This window comes from Ascaphus truei, chromosome 4 (genome assembly GCF_040206685.1).
Source record: "Ascaphus truei isolate aAscTru1 chromosome 4, aAscTru1.hap1, whole genome shotgun sequence".
Taxonomy (NCBI): domain Eukaryota; kingdom Metazoa; phylum Chordata; class Amphibia; order Anura; family Ascaphidae; genus Ascaphus; species Ascaphus truei.
The window spans coordinates 245,399,333-245,426,701 of NC_134486.1; the positions used below are offsets into that span (position 1 = coordinate 245,399,333).

Below are 27,369 nucleotides of genomic sequence, written 5' to 3' on the forward strand. Positions count from 1 at the left end.
ACAAACAACTCGTACAATACACCACCTTTCCGCTTCTAGCATTTATTGATGGGGACACTGGAAGTTACACAGCAGAAGAACCAGCAGAGACACCTCTTGAAGTGGACCAGCTTCTAGACTCCAGCCTGGACAACGAGCCCACAAAAAGCAAGCTGGTACGCCTGGAACCGCTGACTGAAGCCGAGGCCAGCGAGACCACACTCTTCTATTTATGTGAACTGGCCCCAGCCCCCCTGGACAGCGACATGCCACTGCTGAGTAACTAAGTGGTGGGATAACACCACTGTGTACAGCTGTATATATTCATCAACATGACGAACTATTTATTGGAAGTATCATTTTGGTACTCCTGTTTTTGTCTTTGTATATGCCTTCTTTTTAGTTCTGCAATTCTAGACACTGGAATTTTATTTTTTTTTGTTTTCTTTACACACTACACACCCCACCACACCCCCTTCGTCCAGTAGTTTTAGTAACCAGGACAATTGTTGAATGTCATTTAAGTGGTTTGACACTTCAAGCTTAGTAGGATTTTCGCTACTAATTAATAGGCTGAGTCTGAGGCACCTTTAACGGTTTAGCTTGGTAGCGGGCGTAGGTTTGTTCTCTTGTGCGATTTGGAACATTCTCTGAGCAGAAAAAAACATACATTTTTTTTAAAGCCTTTACAAGGTTACATCCAATTTAACCTCCAAAGGTGTGTTTTCCATGATTGAGCAGCTCCCACTGCATAAAGTGCACTGCCTTGTTTTTTTATATTACTGTGGCATCTTGACCAGCCGTTCCAGATTTTATTTTTCTCTTTGCTTGAGTTATAACTGGATAAACGAACTTTCAGAATAAATGTGACCCTAGGAGCATAAGTGCCTGTTTTTAGTTGATTAAAATTGTTGCACTGCAAGTTTATTTTCCCACCGATTCCATTTGGAGGGATCAATGAGCATTATTGCCCAGAGATACAACGGTCCTTTCACAACCCTCTGCTGCACTACTGGTGGCTGTATTATTAGTGACATGTTTTACTCAAATAAACAAGGTTAGTCCAACAATCTGTTTTTGAAGGTGTACTTTTTATAAACGGAATTTTAAATGGAAGCCGATTTAAAAAAAAAAAAAAAAATGTATTTGACCCTTTTGGGTCCTCTCAGACAATCACTGTCACAGGGTCTGTCTCTCCCATAGAGAGTCTATCATGGCCAATGATTACATTGTGTTCTGTACTCCAACCTGAAAACTAGTAAAGGGAAATGGAAGGGGAGGACTCCCATTTCCAGGTTAAGGGCTGCCTTGGTCATGTGATATTAGTAGTTAACTATTCCCTTGAAATAGGTAACCCAATGTGCCCCTTGACATTTCTCTGTGCCGATTCTCCCATACGAGCATCCAGTGAGTGAGCAGCTTTATGGAGCAGTGCGAGTCACTTGACTCCTTGCAATAAAGGCATTCATACATCATGTCTAATAGTTAGAGGATCTAGGTGTATCCTGAATCTGTCAGGTAGGTCCTCTCTCTCCTAATCTACACCCAAGCCCCCCATTAGTTTTAACTTTATGAAATGTATTTAACTTAAATACGTAAGACTAATATACTCATGGCACTATGGTGCAGATTCTGATTCAAACATTGAGCAATATAAAATGAATGCTCGTATTATCTTGGAATTTTCTGCCTTCACTTTGAGTAATTACATTGAGGCACTGACTTTCCATGTGGAAAGCTACCGCTAGTGAAAATGACAAATGCTACAAACGGCTAATTCCGAGATTGTCATTCCATAATAGCTTAGTACTGCATGCAAACTATCATTTGGCCAACAGACTATATGCAAACAAATCAATACTTGGAAAAGAAATTCAGAGAATGTTTTGTTTATTAGATCACACATTGATTTGACTGTACAGTTTTTATTTTCAATTTTGTGAAGAATCATTACTAATACTTTTCTCCTTACCATGGTTTCCAGTCCATACAATGCAAAACAAAGAAAAGCTAGATGCACACACTTGACTAAATGACTTGCTATATGGAAATAACATAATATACAAAATGTGTCAAAATTGCACGTGACGACTAAATTAGTGTACCAAATACACTACTGAAATGTCATAATTCTGGATTTTTACATTTTATGAAGACCTTTTCACTTGCTTTGAAAACAACCAATTAAACTGAAGCTATGGCCTAGTCTGCAACACTGGGCACAGAAAACATACCTGTTTATGAATGCACTGAAGAAATTACAACAGATGCTACATGCACTTGCGTTTTTTTTTTTTTTTAAATCCCAAATCAAAACACCGTCCAGCTAAAACGGTTTGGGCGTTGGATGGTGCCAAGTGTACAGGTGCCTACACCAGAGTCGTGGTTTTGCAGAAAGCAGACTATGGCAAGAAGACAGCAATATTTGAACGGTTACTGCTAGTGAAAATGACAGTTACTCTGGAAACTGAGGTGCAAAAGGCTTCTTACGGGAACACTGCTTTCCAAACGATTTTAACTTGTACATCTCACACAGTTTTTTTTTTTTTATTATTTATTTTAAATAGAAGTTACCTCACCTCACTTTTTATAAATATGATTAAACCAAAAGTGTCATAGTAATAACTTGCACAAACTAAAACCTACACGATGCCTGCTCTATGGAGTGCCGTGGCAAAAAGCTAGTGTTGCTGTACATACTGTGGCATCATACGCTTACTAAGTGAAACACTATGAGACACATGCAGAAACGGGAATTGCTTCTATATAGCCCAGTGATCCTGGCGCCTTTAAAAAGTAATAGAAAGAATTGTTTCCACCTCTGCTAGTCAAAGTCACGATTAGTCAGCACCAGCGGAGCAACGAGTGTCCACACATACAGCACAATGCACACCCAGCTGGAGGAGATCTTCACCCAAACCGCAGGCCATTTACTGGTCATCGCCTCGTATGAAGAGTCGGGACTGGAAATAAGCAAACAAGTTATTACAGACGGAAACATGTCCTACCTACACAAGACACAGCTAATGGAAAAAGAAAAACCAAACCTGTGCATTTCTTTGTATAACTAGTTGACAAGCTGGTGACTACTGGATAAGGAACAGCTATCAATATTGACCAGCACACACTTGCCAAAAGTGTATATCGTTCACTCCGTTTCTCACCCCGTGCAATCCATACTTGGTGCGTGTCCTTCCAACCGCTACTTTCAGGTGCTCGCAAGACAAAGGTTCGAAGCAGTAGCACAGCTGGAGTTCAATCATATGCAGAGTGAAAGAGCAAGCACTACATGTCGGGATACGATGCACCCGATGAAGGTAGGTTGTATACGCCCGAAACGTAGTGCTTCGCTCATTCGCTGAATGATTGCATAAACCATGCGGTTTGCGTATATTTGGACGACACTCCTGTTGTGCTGCTACTTGAAACCGCTAGCAATACCCTCCTAAGCCAATAAAAAAAAAAAGTGACCATTTGCGAAACAGAATCGTTATTACTAAAATTAAATGTCAGGAAAAAAACAAAACACATCTTTAAACTTGGAAAAAAAATGAGCTCCATACTTTATGGATGCCAAAATATTTTAGGGCTTTCAGGGAACCTTGCCAAGTAACGTAAGACCTATCACATCAATGACCCACCTGTACCAATTGGTGAGAGTCATCATAATGTAAAGTGATGCTAGGAAAAGCATGAAGTGAAAGAATGAATAGCTGTAAGTAACGCCGTCCCTCTCATTATCCACAGCATGGCGCCCATCGTCAGCATCATCTAGGGAACCATCACTTCGGCTTGCTCCATCTTCTATCAGTGTGGACTCATCACTGGTTAGAGTCAGCTTGTTCACTTGGCTGTTTGTGGATGTCCTGATGCTATCGGTGGATGATAGGGAAAAAAATAAGTCAGGCAGGTATTAAGATGAAGAAAACGTGGTGTATGTGGTGCTCAATAATTGAACCAGGTTCCGTATACATAAGGTAATAACATCATAAGTCCATAATTGGTAGTCCAGTGGTAGTGGAGTGCCCCCCAAATGAATATAACACAAGTGAAAGGGAATGTGACTGGTGGAGTCGGCTTAGACATCCACAGTGATGTACACAATATAACCACCCAATCAGTAATAGTATTAAAGAGAAACAATGTCCATGGGAGACAGGATTTGAATAAGGCACTGCGGCACTTTACCTGTACTGTCCAAGGGGGACTCACAAAATCTTCAGCGTGCAATCCATCTGATGTAGATACAGGAAGGAGATAGGCGTAGTTAGAGCACAGCTCCAGACATCCTGTAGTAAAAATCTAGGAAAACAAACCAGGCCACTCCAAAATAGTAACAAAAAGAGGTTATTTAATGCTGGCTAGACATACAGGGAAAAAGGGGACTGAATGAACGCACCTACGCATTTCGTACAGGAGTACTTTATCAAGGTAACAAGGAAATGAAATCACTGCCTTTTTATACTTACCTGAGTTGCCTCTAATCCAATGGGGTGCGGCGTCACTAGCCAGCGCCTACTGAGAGTCGCGGTATCGTGACACACACTCTCATAGGTAGGGCAAGTCAGGCAAAGCATAGGGGCTGCCACGAGATGTCCGTCGCGTCATAGGAATGACGTCATCAGCGTGCGACACGGGATAGAGTCGCGCTGACGTCACGTCAGTTCCCATAGGTCGGACAAGTCATGTGTTTAAACATTTTTTACATAACATACAACTTTATTAACAAAAAAGACAAAACAATGCTAAAATATGCAAAATTGCTTGGTAAAAACATATGTCACTAAAAAAAGGACAAACAACTTTCTGGATTAATAAATCACAGCCTCCCAGTGATACTGTACTGTATTAAAGCACAAAAAAACATTGAATATGTATAATTAATGGAGACCAATATGATGACATATATGCAATACATATTAATATTATATCATTGTATTGCATTAATATGTATTGCATATATGTCATCATATTGGTCTCCATTAATTATACATATTCAATGTTTTTTTGTGCTTTAATACAGTACAGTATCACTGGGAGGCTGTGATTTATTAATCCAGAAAGTTGTTTGTCCTTTTTTTAGTGACATATTATGTTTTTACCAAGCAATTTTGCATATTTTAGCATTGTTTTGTCTTTTTTGTTAATAAAGTTGTATGTATGTAAAAAATGTTTAAACACATTACTTATCCGACCTATGGGAACTGACGTGACGTCAGCGCGACTATCCCGTGTCGCACGCTGATGACGTCATTCCTATGACACGACGAAGATCTCGTGTGGCAGCCCCTATACTTTGCCTGACTTGCCCTACCTATGAGAGTGTGTGTCACGATACCGCGACTCAGTAGGCGCTGGCTAGTGACGCCGCACCCCATTGGATTAGAGGCAACTCAGGTAAGTATAAAAAGGCAGTGATTTAATTTCCTTGTTACCTTGATAAAGTACTCCTGTACGAAATGCGTAGGTGCGTTCATTCAGTCCCCCTTTTCCCTGTATGTCTAGCCAGCATTAAATAACCTCTTTTTGTTACTATTTTGGAGTGGCCTGGTTTGTTTTCCTGGATTTTTACTACAAGATGTCTGGAGCTGTGCTCTATCTACGCCTATCTCCTTCAGGTATTAAGATGAATACAATAAAACATAGTACTGATACTACCGCCCACCAAATTAAAGCAGCAAAACTTTTTTTTATTACAGGATTGATGCAGGGGGTCTCCTGAGCTGTGTTAATTACAGCTCTGGGGACCTCGTGCTTCACGAGATGGCTCCATTGTGGTGCTGCCAGGGCACTTGTATATCCAACGAAAATGGCGTTTAATAAATGTTCTGCGGACGAATAGGAAGCCATGATGTCATGCCTTGTGGCTTCCTATTTGTCCGTGTGACCAGGGGCTTTAAACTGAAGACAGATACCGGCACCACTTACGGTGGTAAGTATCTCTGGAAGCAGGGGGTTCCCGGAGCTGAAATCAACAACGTTCTGCTCCAGTGACCCCATGTTTTAATCGTATAATTTGCTCTGATGAAAAAGCAAATCTCACACATACATGTCTTGTACTAAGCATTTAAAACAACACAGTATGCATCATCTTTGAAAGGGTTTTCAATAGTCTAAAAATAAAAAGGAATAGTAGTTATACTAACAATGTACAGTGTCATACATAGACGGTAGCCACCGTGGCAAATGCCAGCAGTAAGAGGTAATGCGTCCCTTTATAGCCAAGCTATCTTAATTTCTGCACTAGCGATTTCCTGTCTCTTTACTAAATCCCTGACATGCGGGCCAATAGGAAGCCCCAACTAATGATGTTACAGTGTCTCATTGGCCTGCATAATGAAATGTAACCGCCATTTTTTATTCCCCTGGAGGGGAAGCTATTAGCACTATGTTTACAGGTAGGTATCTCGGTAAACAGGGTGTCTCAGGAGCTGGAAATAGCGCTGTTCAGAGCCTTGCTTTCCACCTATGTAAAATGGAATAAATAAATGAGTAGGAGAACGATGGCTTTAAAGAAACTTGCAAAGGCCACAAAGACATTTGCACCAGGCCCACCTACATTAAAGCCAAGATTATACTTTCTCTGCAAGATATAGCGTTCTCGATCAATATTCAGGCGTTCACCTCTCGAGATAAAATCATTTTCAACCGAGTGAAATATACTGTACAATTTTCTGCCTAGACCTCTTGAGACATTCTAGGCTATATTTACAAAGCGGTGCTTAGGCTGTACATTATATGGCTTTCCACCACCTAGGAAATATCGTCCATGCTCCGGATTCCATTTATGGCTAGAGGAAACAAGTCAACTTAAAAAATAAAAAAACCCAGCAGAAAGATTTGCTCCTACCTGGAGTAGAGGACGCACAGCAGGAACAGAACCAGCCCCACGATTCCCTGAGCGTCCCACCACTGCACAACCTGAACTTGCCCTGGAGTGCTCGTAGTGTTGTAGCCAATTATGCTTAGCAAGCTGGGGTTGCATTTCCGATCTATTCAAGAGCAAGAAAAGAAAACGTGTGGCTTGAAACTGGCAAGTGCTACTGTGGCTCTTCACGATTCTTAATGTTGCCTTTTAAGCAATACCGTTTAATAACCTAGTTTGTTTTGTTTGTTTAAGGGCTATATGACCCATCTTTTCTCCATTAACAATACAGCTGTTGCATCCTAATCTGTAAATGTATTGAAATGTAGTTGGAAATCAGTTAGGCAACTAAAAACTAGGAAGAACCTATAAACTGAGCAAGTTAGAAATGTGTCAAAAACTGTAGTGTGTATTTAGAATCGTGTTTTAAAGGTACAGCTCCACCCAAAAACAGCCAGGAGTCAAAATACATCAAATGAAGGAATGATTTGCTTATTACAAGCACTACCATCATATTCTTCCTTAAAAAATAAAAAACACGCACCAAAAAATCTACTACTATAAACGACTTAAGTTTTAATATTGTCACTATCAAGAGACTCCATGGTTAATACACTCTCCCAGAATCCCCTGCCGTCTCCTGGTTCTTTGTCTCTCCCTTGAAAATGAGGGCCGCGATTTTAGATTGGAATGAAATAGTTATTTGATTCTATGCTACTATTTTGTTGTATCAAAATATTCTAAAGAGACTCACTAAAGTGGTTCAAATAAGTTTAGGAGGGGCTTTGGGGGTCCCGATTTGTTTTTCAAAACTAAATGTCTGGGGCTCTTGCAAAATGTCTAATTTTCTCTCTTTAAAAACGCCTTTATAAAACTCTGCACTGATCAATACAACTTTAAAAATTGCAGCAGCAACTTGCAGGTTCTATTGTAGAGAGAATGTGTAAAGGGGCTTTAACTTTGTTAGCCCAATATGTTGCTAGGTTTCAAATGAACCTTTGAAATAAGTCAACCCGGAAACTCAAAAGCAGTCACACCACAAGCATCAAGTCCATCACAAGCAGCTGGAACATAATACTTCACAGCTGTAATTAGGTAGAAGCACTACATCCTGTTACCGCATCTCTAATGTTTCTTTTTACAAATTGAACAGATGTTTAAATTGCAGTTCAGCGTATACAGGCCCCCCTACTTTTGTGATTTGCTCAAAGCCGACAAAAATGCAGTATGGGATTCAAAGTAATCAAAGCTGGATTATAAACCCGTTCTTAGAAATGTCAGTGTTCATTATTTAAGAGTCTTTAAAGCGATATATCAAAAAACGGGAAACAACTGGGAGAGAGAAGTATATGACAAACAGCATTTTAAGTTATGGAGTAGACATGGGTGCAGACATTCCTTTGTTTTGTGACATAGTTAGATTTTCCAAATACCCTGCCAGTCCCACATACCTGGCTCATTAGTCATGGCTGACCAGGTTAGATACATGGTGTAAATGGTGATCACTGAAGACTGCAGTAAGCCGGATCTGGGCTGAGATTCCTTTAAGAAAATCACAATTGAAAAATGTACAGCTATGTAGATTGGCAAATCCGTGGTAAGTGTATGGCTCACGAAAAAAAAAAAAGTGTGCATTAGTTGAGACAGCTCACATAGCCGATTGCATCTTTATTCACACAGATTAAGACTTATTGTTGTGTGTGTGAGAATAACGCATACAGGAAATCAATAACAACAAAAAACATCACATGATTTCAGGCAGATGTAGCCTGCTTCACTTTCCCTGCAGCCAGAGTTTGCCTAGGGTAAAAGATTGTGGCAAACTACTGCCATAGGGACAGTCCCTCCCCTCCCCCCACCCCCCCAGTCAGCAGACACACAACATTCCATTCATAAATAAATTAAGCACATTCCCGTGATGGAGGTGCATGTGTTATTGCACAAACCCGGGGTGTCTTGTGGTCCCCGAGAAGAGGTTTGAGAACCACCGTCTTTCCTAATTTAGTGAATGCAGAACTAATCATACCTCTATGGTGGTATTCATGTAGCAGATCCCTTTACTGGTATTCATCATACCCATTAGCTCAAGGTGAAGACATCTAAAACAGCTTTTCCTACCCTAGGGAGTGCTTTATGCCCTTTCTTTACAGTCACTAAGGGTAGATAAGGTCATACCTGGATTTTAGGCAGGACTGACAACAGAGAAGCTCCAATAATCAGCAGCAGGTTCACACTGATGAACGCCTTGTTTTCAGAGCAACCCTCAGGATGAGTGTAGTAAACATAAAACAGGACTATAGCAACCAGGGACAGGGCGTAGTTAATACATGTAGCTGAGAGCAAGGCTGGGGGGGAAAGAAAGTTATAGTAATGAGCAACACAGGAGAGAAGATTTGTTTTGTCATTACACATCACTTGACATGGCCAACAATATACAACGTTGTGCATTTAATAACCAGGTCACTGGCTGTTATCTACCGCAGTAATGCTCAACTCCAGACTTCAAGACCCCCCCCCAACAGGTCAGGTTTTAAGGATATCCCACCTTTGGCACAGCTGGTTCAACCAGTGGCTCAGCCTGGGAGTTAAGCACCCCTGATCTACGGCACCTAAATTAAGCACACGCTGTGTCTTACAAATCAAGGAATTCCAGTTTCATTAGAAACAGAAAATGAAGCACCTCATAGCTAATGTCTATTTGTTTCCTCTTGAAGGTCTTTATCCATTATTGACATCCTGTATACAATGCGCTCATAAATGATTACGAACATGCGACTCCCACCTGCATACCAGCACCTCGAGTTCCCTTCCTCCATCTTCTCCACCCAGGATTCATTCCAAGAGTGAGCAAAGTCAATGAGCAGCACCAGTTGGATGAGGATGAAGCAGAAGGCACCACCCATGCCCACATAAAACCACACTGCAAAGAACAGCTGCTGTTAGTGCACTTCAAATAAGGAACACACACATAGGGCATCTATTCCAAACGCATTTCTGAGATAAGCACTGAAAAGCAGAGTCATTTTTAAAAATGAAAACATTGGGAAGCAAAAAACTTATTCGCCCTGAAAGTTGCGTAAAGCAAAAACACGTTTATCTAGGAGTGAAGCAAATAATATAACTTGTGAGCACATTCACTCAAACACGTCTGCAATCCTGCTTTTCCCCCATTATCTATCTCTTAGCATACAGTGTTTCGACTGCAGTCAGGGATTCTGGGTAATGACAGTGTGAGCTCATTTGCATGTCAAGGGCTACTCATCTATCAGTTTAAAAAAAAAAAGAAGATGATTTCAGCCTATTTATATGCTGGGGATTACGTAGAACCGTGTAGACCTTGTTTTGTGCAAAGATGTCACAAAACATCAGCCCTAATTACAAATCTACATGTGCCTAAAAATGCTACTTTTTCTAAAATTGGAATGGCTAAACTCAGAAGATAACGAATGGGGAGGTCTTTTTCCCCCCCAAGATATGGGGCCCACTCAAACAACTATTTTATAAATGCTTTAAATACACAGTGTGTCTACACACACAAAAATATATGAATAACGCCAATACTGTATAGCTCAAAACAATAACTAATGTCTTCATTCAGTTGCATCTGCCAGGCAGATCAAGGACAGGAGATAAAGTCCACTGGAAACGAGGACCTATCTAGCTTGGGTTGCTGGATAGTGGCTCGTCAGACATCTGCCCATTGAGAGCTGCAATTCCATTAATTAATTAATAAATAAACAAACATTTCCTCTGACAAAAGTAACTACAACTAAAGTTTAACTGGACATCTGCCATTATATATTTTGCCCTTTAAGGGACTGATGGAATCAACCTCAAACAGAACTGATATTTTTTCTCATTGTGGTTATTCGTCTCTAAATCCTCAATTCATCTTCTATTTCATTGTATTATTCCCTTTGTTTTTTAATGAAATGGATTATCGGTTTATTATTGTTTGCATTTTCCTCTTTGTAAACCTGTTTCACCTCCATATTTAACGACAAAAATCACGTATCGATCACTAGCAATAAAATGAAATTCCTATTGTAGTTTAACATTTAAGATACACACAATGTGAACTTTACAGATTCCTACTTTTGCCAAATACACACGAGGTATACAAGATGCGAATTTCTTCATTATGTAAAAGAACGCTAGATGGTGCTCTACTCCACCTCAAACAGTGATTTAAATTATATCAAATAATGCATATGAAAACACTATCTAAACAAAATGTGCAGTGAATAACAAAAAATTAGTATAATAGGCAAAAACCACTCATCACTCGACCCCGACAAAAGACTGTTCCAAAAGTCTTGAAGATGCAGTATGGGTGAAGTTCCAGGGGAGCGTCGTCGAATGCCCAAAAAAGAAAAAACAGTGGATAGTGTGATATTGTAAAACCAATGTGAATAAAAATATATATAAGAGCTTCCAAATCCCTACTCACAAACGCAGCAGGAAAATGAGCATATGTGCCAGATTGAAACTGTAGTGCAGCCCAGTCTGGAGGTGTGGTATATATCAGCAATCTCAGAGAAAGCAGGAAACAACCATAGTGTAGATGAAATAACATATTTATCCAATATAAAAGGACAAATGGAGGCTTACGGCAGTCGAAGAGGTAACAGCATGTGTACAAAAGGGTCTTTACTACGGCGCAGCTCTTCTCGTCCGGTCTCACTGCAAACAGCTTCCGCGTGCGTCACTTCCGGAACGTGACGTCACAGCTCGCCGGAACCGCAGACAGCAAAGATTCCCCTGCTCCTCTCCTCCAAGATGGCTGAGAAAGCCCGACTCTACGCGTTTCGACGTAATGACGTCTTCATCAGGAGTCATTCTGTTGTTTTCTGCTTCCTCGGAGATTGCTGATATATACCACACCTCCAGACTGGGCTGCACTACAGTTTCAATCTGGCACATATGCTCATTTTCCTGCTGCGTTTGTGAGTAGGGATTTGGAAGCTCTTATATATATATATATTTTTATTCACTTTGGTTTTACAATATCACACTATCCACTGTTTTTTCTTTTTTGGGCATTCGACGACAATTTCCTCATTATGCAAGTAGGACTCGCATAACGACAAACGGTTCCTCAACGGTAGTATTAAAGTAATTTTATACAAGATGAAATATTGCACTTCAATGTCTATACATTGTCCATAATGATAGTATTTTTTTCCCAAGTTACCATAATAATTTGACGTCTACACGGTGTCTTTTGGTACAGTAACAATCTTTGTTCTGTGCAGAAAGTGGTGTGTGTGTGTGGCTGGAGGGTGAAGGGAGGGAAGCATTAACCCACCTGTTGTGAAGGGTCCCTCGGGAATGAAAAATGCACCAACTGTGATTGCAACTGCTGCAGCAAACTTAAAGAACCAGAAACTGGGAAAAGGAATGTAAAATACCATTAAAAGCTGAGTGCGCTATAATTCACCTTGCCTTTTTTTTTTTACATCATCGATTGGCTGCTACCCCCTTGGAGTGTATGATAGGTGTGTGTGTATATTCAAATAATAAACATAAGAATCCTTTTTATATATAATCAAAGAAGAATCAAGACACCATAGGTTTCTGTAAATTAGAGAACGATGCACACTCATCTGTTTCTTTATGGTCATCCAATATCTTGCCCACCATGACACTGTCTCCTAAGTAAAACAACGCACGTTCACCTTTTACCTTGAAGGCACTCAAAGAGAACGTCTCCTTATGGTCACATATACTCCATGTAATATAAAGATAGAGTATTCAGGAAAAATATAATATAGCAATGCTGTGGGAAGGGGGAAAAGCAGAACAATTTTCACACTTGGGTTACATATGTATTTTATGTATGTGGGATTGTTTCACCCCGCTTTTCTTGCTCACTGTTGGTATATGTATCCACCACAGATACATTACATGTCAGCGGATCATATGACAGGTACTTTGAAAAACTGTCTGAAGCCGTTTCAGGGAAGGCTTGTCGTCTACTCATCAATATGCAACAATTTTCAGGTAAACGATACTATTATATGCTCCACTGTACTGGGTGCATGTTTTGTGCTTTAATGTCACGGTTACTTGGATAAAGTTGCAGCGGTGGGTATATGGAGTGGGAATGTCTATGCATGGACATCACTGTCTCTGACAAAGATGACATATACAAGATGGCAGCTGCCTGAGTGCTGTACACAACACATGGTGATGACTTAGGCTGCGTCCACGCTGCTGCTGGCTGAGAGCGCTCATGGTGACATCACCAACTCTCCAAGCATAAGCGCAGCGAGTCCTGCATAATTTTGCAAGCATGAGGGGGGGGGGGGCATGGATCGGGGCTATTTCTGTGCGTGTTAGTGCGCACGCGTGGCTGCGTTCTATGTGCATTGACTGCTGCTAAGGGTGCTTCAAAGTCCATTTTGTTTATCTCCCCAAGCGACAAGCTTCGGAGAGCGTATGTGCACGCTCACGAGTGCGCCGCGTGAGCGTGGCCGTACCAAATCATTTTAATTGCAGTGAGCGCGCTCAGCGGCAGCGTGGACGCAGCCTTAAGGTATATAAACTTCACTATCAAGCGTTCCACAGAGGAAGACACCTGACCGTCCTCAATAGAGCTGAAGCTGCATTTGTTTTTATCATTCTTTATTCACATTTTCTCAGCACTTCAGAGCACTTAAGTGTATATAAGCACTTAATATTATTTAAGCACTTGGTAATTGCACTACTTCAAGTTAAGAGCGCCATATTCACTATTTTGTTTGGTTTAAGGTATATAAAAACATGCTAGAATGTACTTCTCCAGATTTTGGCTTGAAAAATGATTTTTTTTTTCTTTTTAACCCAAAATGTTGAAGGTCTCTTTCAGCATGTCTGCCCTTCTGCTCATCTTTTTGCTTATGTATCTTTATTTTGCTGTATTTTTTTCTGTAATTGTCTGCTTTTCTCTCAACTTTTTATGACCTTACCCTGTCTATTGGCGGGCAGTGTATTTGTGCCTCATATACTTTTTGAGATGTAGTTTTATCTACTTGCTGTGCCGATTATCCTCTTGCCATATATGGCTATACCAGACGCCTCACCCGTTATGCACCGAAGCCCGGGGATCCTGGCTGCTCTTCACTTTAATCATGATGAGGGAAAAGAGAAGGAAGAACATGGCCATCCCGAAGCACACACGATACACAGCTTTGTACCCGACCAGCACATCGCAGTTGACGTGCCCGCTCACTCCTGGGATGGAGGTGCCCAGCCCTCCGTCACAAAACCCTGGAATCTGCAACACAATGGTAGTAGCCCACAATTATTATGGTAAAATACACCAAGGTGAGAGTCTCTGATCCATATTTATGTGCTGATACAAGTCAGAATGGCAGCTATAAGTAATCTTATTTTTGCGCATTACTACAGTGAATTAGGTTATGGACAGGATGTTGATGTTAACATTCAGCATCATGATTTTGAGTACTGCCAATGTAAATTTTGACTTATGAAAACTTGTAGTTATAGCCTCAATATTCAATCCTCTTTTATACAATGTAATCATTTTTACAGCCACATAGATTTGCGTTCTCTTACCTTCTTGAGGTGTTCCTCCATTCCTGGTACCAACATCACACAGGCGACTCCGACGCCAAGGAGCAGTAAGAAGGCATAGATGAGACGAGTCACGGTGGAGTTGTTCCCACTGGGGCAGCATCGGCATAGCAGGCACGGGGCACTGCCACATAAGCAAGGAATCTACAGAAGACAGCAACAATTGCATAAATGGAAGAGCTACACAGGAAAGAGGGCTGTTTAGTGGCTTGGAAAAATCCTTGGGGGTTCCTGGTCACCTAAAATCTAAGATGTGCCACCTACACATTTTCACCCTCAGAAGAAGCATTTGCACTGGATGATCGAGACACAGAATAAGCAGCGGCAGACATATCTTTTAGTCAATGCCAGCAAAATAGTGCCCCATCATGCTTTGAGCTTGCAATGGGACGCAATTTTGGTGGGTGCTGCAGGGAAGCTGTGGCGCCTTACTTCTAACAAGCGAGGTGGGCGAGGAGGAGGGATAATGGCGCACTACATGACCTGCGCACCCCAAACTCCCTCTTTCCTGCTGTGCAAACTGGAACCTGAGGATTTAGCAAACCAAGGCAAAGCAGTAGAATCTCATAAATATGATCAAGATTGCCTGAGCTAGCTTGATTTAGAACAACATCAATTCAACCATGTACACACGATTGTCCTTGTATATTTAACAATTACATATTTAAAAGGCCATTCACAGGAAAAACATTTTTTGCATTATACCATGTAGTATATTCATTTCACAGTTGCCAAGAGTATATTTGGACACCGAGACTTACCCAGCTTTATCTTTCTAGAGAAACTACAGTGTATAGCAAGTAGGAAAAGTCCTCATCGCGCCTGAAAAGTTCATTTTGCATGTTACCTGCCCCAGACGAGAGACCCCACAAACAAGAAGGTTCCTTCTATGGCATCATAGTGGGGGGACAACGAAGGGAAAGTGGGGGTCGCCAACAGCAAATCAATAACTACAGCCTATATTTTTTATAAAGGGGTGAAGAATATCTTGCATTTAAATTCTTTTTACAGGATTAGACGTGCAAAGTAATACTCCATTTTGATTGATGTACCAGCGCGGTATTTATAAAGGAGGGCAGAAACTCAAACTACAGGCCTACGTAACAGAATGTAAAAGCAAGACATTTTAAAGGGGTTGTTGTCTATATAATTGCACATTTACATTTATAAAAGAGTGAATCAGACAAAGGAAGAGATAGGCGGATAGGCAAAAGGAACGATACAGAAGTGGTGACAAAGTCAGATACTGATTTACATGGGGATAGAGAACAACAAAAATAGCACATGTACGAACAAAGTTCTAAGCTATCCTATATACAGGCATACCCCGCATTAACGTACGCAATGGGATCGGAGCATGTATGTAAAGCGAAAATGTACTTAAAGTGAAGCACTACCTTTTTCCCACTTATAGATGCATGTACTGTACTGCAATCGTCATATACGTGCATAACTGATGTAAAGAATGCATTTGTAACAGGCTCTATAGTCTCCCCGCTTGCGCACAGCTTCGGTACAGGTAGGGAGCTGATATTGCTGTTAAGGACGTGCTGACAGGCGCATGCGTGAGCTGCCGTTTGCCTATTGAGCGATATGTACTTACTCGCGAGTGTACTTAAAGTGAGTGTCCTTAAACCGGGGTATGCCTGTAATAAAAATGAAAGCACTGTATGCCTGTAAGCATCTTATTGTGTCCCTAGGGGAAATCTCATTGGTCCCTTGGCCCGCCCGCCCCCGCACCTCTGATTGGCCTGAGGCGGAGTGACGACACACACACACAGTGTCACACACAGTGTCACACACAGTGTCACACACAGTGTCACACACAGTGTCACACACAGTGTCACACACAGTGTCACACACAGTGTCACACACAGTGTCACACACAGTGTCACACACAGTGTCACACACAGTGTCACACACAGTGTCACACACACCTCTCTCTCTCTCTCTGTCCTCTCCCACCCCCCATCACACTCACCTCCCCCCCGGTGCTCCGCTCAGTTCCCCGCTCAGCTCCACCTCGGTGCTCCGCTCAGCTCCCCCCCGGTGCTCCGCTCAGCTCCCCCCCGGTGCTCCGCTCAGCTCCCCCCCGGTGCTCCGCTCAGCTCCCCCCCGGTGCTCCACTCACCTCCCTCCCCGGTGCTCCGCTCAGCTCCCCCCCGGTGCTCCGCTCAGCTCCCCCCCGGTGCTCCGCTCAGCTCCCTGCTCAGCTCCCCCCCGGTGCTCCGCTCACCTCCCCCCCGGTGCTCCGCTCAGCTCTCCGCTCACCTCCCACCCCGGTGCTCTGCTCACCTCCCCCCCCGGTGCTCCGCTCACCTCCCCCCCGGTGCTCCGCTCACCTCCCCCCCCGGTGCTCCGCTCACCTCCCCCCCGGTGCTCCGACAGGCAGTGGGCAGGCAGCCTGCAGATGCCACGCGGGGCGCCTAAGATGGCGGCGCCCGGAAGGACCCCCTTCCTCCCTCGCGAGGGAGTAACTAACATGGCGGCGGCCGGAAGGAGAGGTGACGTGTGTGTGTGACAGTCTGTGGTGGGGGCCGGGGGGTGATGTGGTGGGGGCCGGGGGGTGATGTGGTGGGGGCCAGGGGGTGATGCAGGGGGGGGGGCAGTAATGTGAGGTGCAAGGGGGGAGGGGGAGAGTCATGTGAGGTGCAAGGGGGGAGGGGGAGAGTGATGTGATGTGCAAGGCGGGGGACACTGATGTGGGGGCCAGGAGGGGTGGAGAGTGATGTGGGGTGCAGGGAGGGGAGACCGCAGATGTGAAGGAAGGGGGACGGACGGAGCTGTGAAGAGGGGGGGGGGCGGAGCTGTGAAGAGGGGGGGGGGGCGGAGCTGTGAAGGGGAACGGAGTTGTGAACGTGGGGGCCAGCCAGCTGTGAAGGGGGGGTAAATCCCGGGCAACGCCGGGTATATCAGCTAGTACCTAATATTTGCATGAAGAGGAAATATATGCACGTTTCTGAATATCCTGCAACCCACACACAGAAACCAGGTTTTAAAAAGCCGTCCCCCCTAGAACCAAAGTAAGAGTGTGCAATATACAACATTTTCCCCAGTACATGGAAGCGACTTAACAGCTAATGGAATAAGGGCTTAATGGGCTTATTCTACATCTGCCCAAGCGGCCAAATGTCTTCTGAAAATCAGTCATAGCCTGTAAGTGACTTTGGGACAAATGACTAATGCACTGCTGGCTCACCTGGCAGCACAGGGGTTAATGTTAACCACCACTTAATGCCCCCAATGAATTTAGCCCAGCCCGATCACTTCCATTCATTTACATCACCATGATTCCTGTGTGTGGGAGACACAGACTGTGCATGCCAACATTACTAGGAAGCAGTGTGGTGCGTCATGCCTCGGAGGGGCTTTGTCTGAGCGACAATGGGAAGCACAAAGGGAATATCATAGTCGTGCCCTGCATAGAAAGCAGAGTAAATATTATAGTTTCAGGGGCAATCACAATAACCCTCACGCGTCTGCACTCGGATTACTGCATTTTTGTATTAGAAAAAATAGCAAACCACCATAAAACATACCACAAAATAATAGTATAAACAGTCTAGCAAACATAAAACAAAGGCCTGACACGCGTTGGTGAGAATCCGCAATGCTTCGGCGGAAACCCTCTCATCTTACAGCGAGATGTAATGTATTGCATGTAAAAGCAGCAAAACATGTAGCGCTGTACGATTTTTTTCTGTTATCTCTGGAACCAGGGGGGTCCCAGGAGCCAAAATTTACATAGCTCGGATATAGGGGGACCCATTACAGGCATACCCCACATTAGCGTACGCAATGGGACCGGAGCATGTATGTAAAGCGAAAATGTACTTAAAGTGAAGCACTACCTTTTCCCACTTATCGATGCATGTGCTGTACTGCAATCATCATATACGTGCATAATGGATGTAAATAACGCATGTGTAACAGGCTCTATAGTCTCCCCGCTTGCGCACAGCTTCGGTACAGGTAGGGAGCCGGTATTGCTGTTCAGGACGTGCTGACTGGCGCATGCGTGAGCTGCCGTTTGCCTATTGAGCGAGATGTACTTACTCGTGAGTGTCCTTAAAGTGAGTATCCTTAAACCGGGGTATGCCTGTACTTCTTACATGGGGTTTGAGGGGTGAGAGATAGGCTGCTGCTTTAAATCTCAATGCCTCCCATACCAAATATGGGAGTTTACAGGCCCAAAGAATCCCTTTGCCACGGTGAATACATTCTATGGATGGCACTGTACATTGTTAGCAGTATATCAAAACACTTTCAAAGATGATGCATACTGTGTTGCTTTAAATGTATGTCTACGCTTTGTTTTTTTCATCAGAGCAAATTATAGGCTTGAAGCATGGGGTCTCTGGAGCAGACAGGGGTTAATTTCAGCTCCGGGAACCCCCTGCTTCCAGAGATACTTACCTCCGTAAGGGGTGCCAATATCTCTGTGGAGTTTAAACATCCCAAATCACGTGGGCCAATAGGAAGCCGCAAGGAAGAAGTCACGACTTCCTATTGGCCCGGGGGGACATTTAAACACCATCATTTTGTTAGGCCCACGGGTCCCTGTCCCTGTGGAGGCAAGTATCTCTGGAAGTAGGGGGTGCCTAAAGACGAAATTAGCAGTTCAGCACCCGGGACCCCCTGCTTCAAAATCCTGTAATAAAATAAAAACATTTTTTTTTTTTCAATTTAATTTGAGATCCCTTTTTCACACATGGATGGGAAGCAGGAGCTCCCGGAGCTGAAACAAGTTATTTCCGCTCCAGGAACCTTCCTTTTCAATAGATGTATACCTGTAAAGATGCGGCCGTACCATCCCCTCCGGGGGAAACAAAATGGCAGCTTTCAAATCGCACATTAAGCTGCGACGTAACATGTCGTGGCTTTCTATTGGCCAGTGTGACGCGGGGGGATTTAAACAACCAGAAAATACTGGCGCAAGCATTCCCAGCATGTATCTCTGGCTCCAAGATGTCCATGAACCCTTCTCAAACCTCCCACTAAACTCGACTTGCCTACGGAACACTCTTCCACTCAATATTCGTCAAGCACTTTCACCATTCAACGCCCAGCTGAGCATTCACCTCTTGAACGAAGCAGCTCATTCAGTTATTTACATCTCTAACTTACTACAGATGCCCTTGCGTCTCTAAGCCTCCCAACACACCACTTACAGATGTGGCCATGTTGCAGTGCGACATACACAACGCGCCGGCAGGACAAGCTGCCGTTGTTTTGAATCAGATGAGTGCAAGAAGGGGGTGGGGCTATCGTGCCAATGGGTCGCAATGTTGGCTACATCTGTAGATTGTAAGCTCTGTGGGTGGGGCCTCCCTTTGATTTACATTTACCCATCGCACTTACCCCCATATTGGTACTTACCTGGTATATTTTGTACAGTGCAAGGGCTCCCCTTGTATATATCGCTTCATCTTTTACGCATTTCTCCCCCCCCCCTCCTTTGTGTTTTTCCCTTTTCCTCCCCCGCCCGCTCCCTTTTTATTGATATTGTATAGTCCTGTTTGATGAGTTATACTCTCCATAGCCTATTCTGTGGCAATTGCTTATTGTATCATCTTTTGTTCAATTAATACATTTATTTTTCTATTGGCATTTGACCTTTGTTTGATTTTCTTCTATGTTGTGTGCTGGGAACATCTATATATACATAAAAGGCAGTAATACGTTTCATAAGTTAAAATTAAGCAATTCATGCCGCTTCCAAAGAATTTACACTACCAGAAATATTTTTATATATTTGTTTAACGAATGGGAAAGTGATTGCCACATCTTATTTGCCGAATCCCACCCCGTCCATCTATGCATTCTCCCTGTCTAGGTACAGAGGTACAGATATTTAGGCCCATATTTACCAAGTTAGAAGGCACCGTTAACGGTAAGGTGCCACTTACTAAATCTGGACCTTAATCCTGTTAGCAGGAACATTGAAAACACATGGGATTCTGGTTCACGTGATTCCACAGGCACGGCAACTCATATTTTCATTGCTCTGCAATGTGTTGCAAAGTCCCCAAGCACTGAATCCTTCCACTGCCAAAAAGAACTATCTGATAACTCAAATATGAGAGTAAGGCACGTTCTATAGGGCGCGTGCTACGCCGTGCGCGCGGAATTGTAGTTGGCTGGCGTGAGTCAGCCCTTCTACACACAAGGGCCGCACGGGCGCACGGCAGAGAGAGGGGCGGCGACAGACAGTGGCGAAGATGGGGAAGAGCATCTTTTCGCACTGCTACCAGCGCTTAATGTATGTCTATGTATATATGTGTGTGTGTATGTGTGTGTGTGTATGTGTGTGTGTGTATGTATATATGTGTGTGTGTGTGTATGTATATATGTGTGTGTGTGTATATGTGTGTGTGTGTGTGTGTGTGTGTGTGTGTGTGTGTGTGTGTGTGTGTGTGTGTGTGTGTGTGTGTGTGTGTGTGTGTGTGTGTGTGTGTGTGTGTATATATATATATATATATATATGTGTGTGTGTATATATGTGTGTGCGTGTGTATATGTGTGTGTGTGTGTGTATATATGTGTGTGTTTGAATATGTGTGTGTTTGAATATGTGTGTGTTTGTATATATGTGTGTGTGGTGTGGGGTGTGGGGTGTGGGGTGTGTGGTGTGTGGTGTGTGGTGTGTGGTGTGTGGTGTGTGGTGTGTGGTGTGTGTGTGTGTGTGTGTGTGTGTCTGCACAAATATAGTAAATATTTTATTTTTTTACCAATGTTTTTTTTTATTAATAAATTACACGCACGCACGATATAACAGCCCTAACCAAACTCAGTTACCCAAGAAGATCAACAGAACTTCTCCCTCTCAATGTATGGTATAGGGCATACACAGAGCGAACCTGGCTCCTATATGCTTTATGTTAACTTTTGACATATAAACGTGTTTCAAAGGAATGCTGATGTGCCAGGAGTACATAGCACAGTGATTCCCAACCAGGGCTCCGTGGAACTCTGGGGCTCCTTGAAGCAGTCTCAGGGGTTCTCCTATGGACCACAGACAACCCCCCCCCTGGTTTTTTTTGGTATGTATTTTGTAGGGTGGATTGAGAGAGAGTGAGGTAATTGACGGAAGGTAGGGGCGAGTGAGAGAAGAGAGGGGGGCAGGAGGGAGTGAGTGAGGAAAAGAGGGTGTAAGAGTGAGACGCAAGGGATAAATACATGCGAGGCGGGAGGGGGGAGAGTTAGTGAGATGGGAGAGAAATACATGGGTAAAGGGTGGGAAATAGAGGTGGCTCGTGAGGTGTGAAATGTTGTGACTGACCCCTGACGAACCTAATATGTGTCAGCCAGATAGGGGTTCCCCGGGATTTATCGAAATACTTCAAGGGTTCCTCCAAACAAAAAAGGTTGGAAATCACTGACATAGCATATAAAGTGATAATCATCTGAACTAACCACAGGTCAAGTTAAAAAGGGATATAAAAAATGACCGCAGGTACAGCCTGGGGAGGAGAGGGAGTGGGGGAGAGGAACGTGAAGTCACAGAAAAATGGGAAGAGAGTAGGGAAACCCCTAACAGGGAAGAATATGCAGGGAAAAAAGATGCGGGAGCAAGATTCCGGGGTGGTTAACTCCTTCTACTGGCCCGTTCCTGTAGACTTCGAGAGAGGACTATGGTACTTCCCTGCACCCTCAAACCCAATCCTCCTCCTGGCAAAGATGAAAACAAATAGCGACACACAAAGAGAGGGTGTAGTGAATACAGGCAATTTAACATGCAAAGGAATAAGTCACTTCTAAACAATGCAGTCAGACCTGTGTGCCACCCTATAGTACAAACGCCCAACGCAACCTGTGGAGAGGAGACAAAATCTATTACAGCAAACCATGGGTTAATGATCCTAGACTAAGCGAATATTACCGCCAGGTATCAGAAACAAGACCAATGCTGATTCTAAGTACAGGCATACACCGGTTTAAGGACACTCACTTTAAGTACACTCGTGAGTAAGGACATAATCGCCCAATAGGCAAACGGCAGCACACGCATGCGCCTGTCAGCACGTCCTCAACAGCAATACAGGCTCCCTACCTGTACCGAAGCTGTGCGAAAGCGGGGAGACTATAGAGCCTGTTACAAATGCGTTATTTACATCAGTTATGCACCAATATGATGATTGCAGTACAGTACATGCATCGATAAGTGGGAAAAAGGTAGTGCTTCACTTTAAGTACATTTTCGCTTTACATACATGCTCCGGTCCCATTGCGCACGTTAATGTGGGGTATGCCTGTAAATGTTATGCAGTAGTATACAAAGGATAGCCAAGCAGGAATGTCCTGTGACTGAGTCACCAATGGGAGCTATACAGCTTCAGACAGCCTGTCTGAGACCAGACCCCCTCCCCCCCTTTCTGTAGCTGAGCAAAAGAAACCAAAAAGTTGGTAAGCAGCAGTTCAATGTCTGCATTACGTGACCCAGTCCACGGCAGAAACAAAAACAATGTTCCAGCACTCTCAAATTATGAAAAAACGTAAACCAAGGTAAATGCCAAATAGAAAATATTTAATGTGAGTACCCGACAATAACAAACTTGGAGCTATGTCACATAAGCGGAAGACACATCAGTGAACCCTACACAAAGGGGTTAGGAGACAGGGACAGGGAGTGCACAAAAAAAACATATGGGGGGGAGGGGGTAAACACAAGGAGGTAGGAGGGTAGTAGGGGGGCAACGTTTCGGGGTGAGATCCCCTTCCTCAGGCCCGTTCCCTCAGGTCAAATGAACCATGAGGTACTTCCCTGCACCCTGTAACCACAACACAGTACCCCAATTTAGGTATAGCAAAAAACAAGTATAACTGTAAGAGAATATGCTCTGTATAAAAAGTCCAGCAATCAGCAAGAGAGTATAAGCTTAGAATAGTAAAATATACAGTGCAAGTAATGTCATATACCAGCACATATATCCTGATTTCTTGATATATAGTGGCCATATGATACTGCCCACTCACTTACATGCGAGTATAGGGCTGCAGTCATTTCCCACCTAGTAGGACTCATGATGAAATGTTTAATAAACATATGTGCTAGGTTTATAACATTACTTGCACTGTATATTTTGGACGCATTCATCCATAATAGCAGTATTGCTATATTCACATATCAGAGTTCCTACAGTGGTAACTGACACGGCCCTACGTTTACCAGCTGCTATTCCAGCATTGCACCTTTTTTGGCTGGATCTGCTTGGTGCATCCGATCCACTTTTTGGTATCACCATACTTTCAATGTACATATGGGAATGACCTACTATGAAGACTCTAACAGATCAGTTAAACAACTCAGCAGCACCCATAACATCATGCTTCAATCGGCAGACACTCTAGGTACATAAGGACGTCAGGGAGCAGTCCCTCCCCCTAGCCTATCAGCCTCGAGGATGCGCGCATGCGCGAAACGATCGTCGGCAAAGGCTGACTTGACCACAGACTGCATCACTTCGGGCTCCTGACACTTTGTATACGCAGCAGTTCCATATACTTAAGACTTTAGATTTAAGGTTGTGATACTGAGGTTAGTGGTTACAAAACACCACATAGACTGGTAGCCGTAGTAGCCATACTACGTTTGTGATCAGGGAGCCCGTTTTGGATGATGCTAAGAGAAGCCTGCTGATTACTTTATGCTGGGGAGTGTCTGCGGATACATCTGATTATACAGACCCAGCACCTTATACACTGAGGATTTGTATTATCTCTTGCCTTGCCTAGGTGTCATTTTTAGGCAGACTACCCTCTGCATACTTACACATACTACTGCTATTGGCAACTGGTGGTACGTTTAATAACTTGCATAGCTATATCATTGCAGCTGTGCTTGTATTTACTATCCTTATACACATATATAACAGAGAGCTCACATTCTGTGATTATATACTGCTGTTGACAGCTCACATTTGATGAGCTGCATATAGGTACACCACAGTATATAGTTTGGTTCATACTGGAGTTAGACTGTTTGTCTAACCAGACCATACATATACTATTCTAGTATGCAGACACTATACAATGGGTGGTCTAGCTAAATAATACTCTTAAATACTAACGGTATTGTTCAGGATTGCAATATGGTATGCTTATCCTAGCACCATTATTTGTGTGACCCTATATGGATAAAGGCAATATTTCATATGTTGTTTTGTCCTTATGTGTGCACCACTTTAGTTTACCCTAGAGATCAATAAAGGTTATTTTACCTGATCACAATGTTACACTCTGTCTGGTTATAGAGTGCTAATTAGCTGAGTTCTTTCTCTCTAGTAGTGACAATTAGTTTATTTCTCAGCACAGCACCAGTTCCTATATATGTTCTTTAGCCACACGCTACCAGGCTGAGCAGAGGGTTACTCCCTTCTCCCTCTCCCTACAGGTAATTAGTGCTATAATCACCAGGATATGGTGTTTCATTAGCTTTCCAACATCTGATGAATAAACCAGATTACATTCAATACCAGTAATAAACTGCATTTAATCTAATTTCTTAGTGATTGCTCTATGGTTGCCATTTCAGAGAAATCCAAAACTCGGCCAAGCCCTGTGTATAAGGCTAAAAGTAAACCAACACCTTATTTATATAGTGTTGCCAGCGCTGAAGAAATAACATTGAATTGGGACAGCCTCAGCAACAAAGAGCTTGCACTTCAATTGATTAATATTTGATGTGTAGCATTATTATTGCTTATTTGTAAAGCACCAGCATTTTCCACAGCGCAGTGCAATGAGAGTACAGTACAGAGATTAGATCATTACATAAAGAGTTACATACAAATAAGGACAAACATACACAGAGGTAATGGAGGGTCCTGCTCGAAAGCGCTTACAATTAAACCCAATTCTTCCAGGTCACACAACGGTAATGCTGAAAATGACAGGGGAAACACCCATTAAGCAGTCTCTTTGTTGCCTGATGGAATATTAGACCCGACCAGTTTAACCCTTTGCTGACAAAGGAATCTGCAATGCATTGCAGCTAAAGGGTTAATATTGCCAATGATTGCTCAATTACACGCATGTAATTGAACAATGTTTTGACATTCAGTTCTGTTGACACTAGTCTCCATTTAGTTTTAGAGTGAGGTTTTATGTCTCTGCACTTTTAGAGACACACAAGAAGTATGGGGCACACAGCCAGCAAGTGAAATGTGTGATGAGAAGTGGCAACGTATTTGCAGTCACATGACAAGGAAGCGATTTTGCAACAATTACAGACAATTCCCCATTTGTTAGTCACATGTGACTAACAAATGGGGAATTGTCTGTAAATAAGGAACCGGTATGATGATTCTTGGCAAAAAGGCACATTATCTGCCACGGGAGCAACTACTGCTCAAATGTGACTGGTGTCAGCTAAACTATTTCTTTTTTTCCATGGAAATAAAATTCACCTTCTCATACATTAACGTTTACTCTTTTAACTTTCATATTTACTCCTCCCCCCCCCATGAAACGTCACTGGGACAATAAACTGCAATGGGATTGCCCCATGAAACAATCAGACACCTCACTCATAACTGAAAGGCAGATATGTAGATCAAACATGTTATATACAAGGAAAAGCGCCAGAATAAATAATATACATATGGAAACTAGGTTAGTGTATTTTTCCTCATAGTGCAGTGGTTTTCAACTTTTTTTTGATTAAGGAACCCTATAATGATATTGTGAAATTCAGCGGAACCACAACCCTCTCTAATAACAGGTCTGAGATCAGATGCATTGTAAATTTTTCTGTATTTGGTACAATTTTCAACATTACCTAAAAATTGCAGGGAACCCTTCAGGTATGCATAGGGACCCAAGGACTCCTAGGAAGCCCCATTGAAAAACACTGCCATAGTGTCCCATCAGTTGTTACATTTTACGCAAATAGCTGGGGGGGAAAAGGACACAGGGTCTTCTCCATGAATTACCCCAAGATCACCCACAAATACAGACATCACTGAAAGCGAAAACAAACATTTCAACAAGGTCAGATATGAGGTCACATGTTCCCTCAACGAACGAGATGTGGTCATGATGTCTGTGGTTGTGTGACGTATTGGTGTGGTAACCTTTTGTGAGAACAAGGGCCTCAACAACCAGCAGACAGTGATAGCGATCATAAAATACACACAGTACGAATAATAATATCTATCGGGTGGATTTATAATCCTATCATTGTCACAGGTCTGCGCTCTCAACGCAACCAGATGTAAATAACATCAAGCAACCCACCCCCAGAGAGGGAGAGAGGGGGGGGGATAACACAGACACCCCATACCCAGAGAGAGGGTGAGGGGTGGGTAACACACAGACACCCCATACCCAGAGGGACAAACACCCTATACCCAGAGAGAGGGTGAGGGGTGGGTAACACACAGATACCCCATACCCAGAGGGACAAACACCCTATACCCAGAGAGAGGGTGAGGGGTGGGTAACACACAGACACCCCATACCCAGAGGGACAAACACCCCATACCCAGAGAGAGGGTGAGGGGTGGGTAACACACAGACACCCCATACCCAGAGAGAGGGGGAGGGAGGGGGTAACACACACCCCATACCCAGAGAGAGAGGGAAGGGGGGGAGGTAACACACAGACACCCCCTCTCTCTAGGGGTGGGGTAACAGACACTCATCCCCAGAATGGAGCTAACTGCAAAGTCACCGGAATGATGATGAATGTGAAAGAAAGTTGCTATCGCGCTACTACTTTTAACAGTATCGGTTTTATGACCCCTCCCCGAGTGGTGCCAACACCGTCCCTATCACGAAATCGGCGCATTCATTACCCAGCTCGCAGCGGTGCACAGGCCCAGGACGCCCCCCATGTCGGCCTCTGTGTCGTACAATAAAATGGAGCCTCCTCCCCGCAGCTTGTTTACAAACCACACAGCAGGAGGAGGTGGGATGCAACCAGCGAAATCGTCACTTCCGCTTCC

At 43.3% G+C, this 27,369-nt stretch overlaps 2 protein-coding genes across 2 annotated transcripts in view; one reads left to right on the forward strand and one right to left on the reverse strand.

Annotated features, from left to right (window-relative positions):
* HSF2 (heat shock transcription factor 2) overlaps window positions 1-2,644 on the forward strand; it is a 46,265-nt gene extending 43,621 nt beyond the window's left edge. Inside the window, exon 12 of the mRNA XM_075597164.1 lies at window positions 1-2,644. Coding sequence (XP_075453279.1) covers window positions 1-266 — 266 coding nt within the window. The 3' untranslated portion in view covers window positions 267-2,644.
* SERINC1 (serine incorporator 1) lies at window positions 1,853-27,369 on the reverse strand. The gene is made up of 10 exons (XM_075597165.1): window positions 27,220-27,369; window positions 14,405-14,566; window positions 13,909-14,102; window positions 12,153-12,232; window positions 9,627-9,764; window positions 9,020-9,189; window positions 8,296-8,386; window positions 6,830-6,971; window positions 3,621-3,851; window positions 1,853-2,942 (listed from the first exon to the last, which is right to left on the reverse strand). Exons 1-10 carry the CDS (start codon window positions 27,256-27,258, stop codon window positions 2,804-2,806), a joined length of 1,386 nt encoding a protein of 461 aa, XP_075453280.1. The 5' UTR covers window positions 27,259-27,369; the 3' UTR covers window positions 1,853-2,803.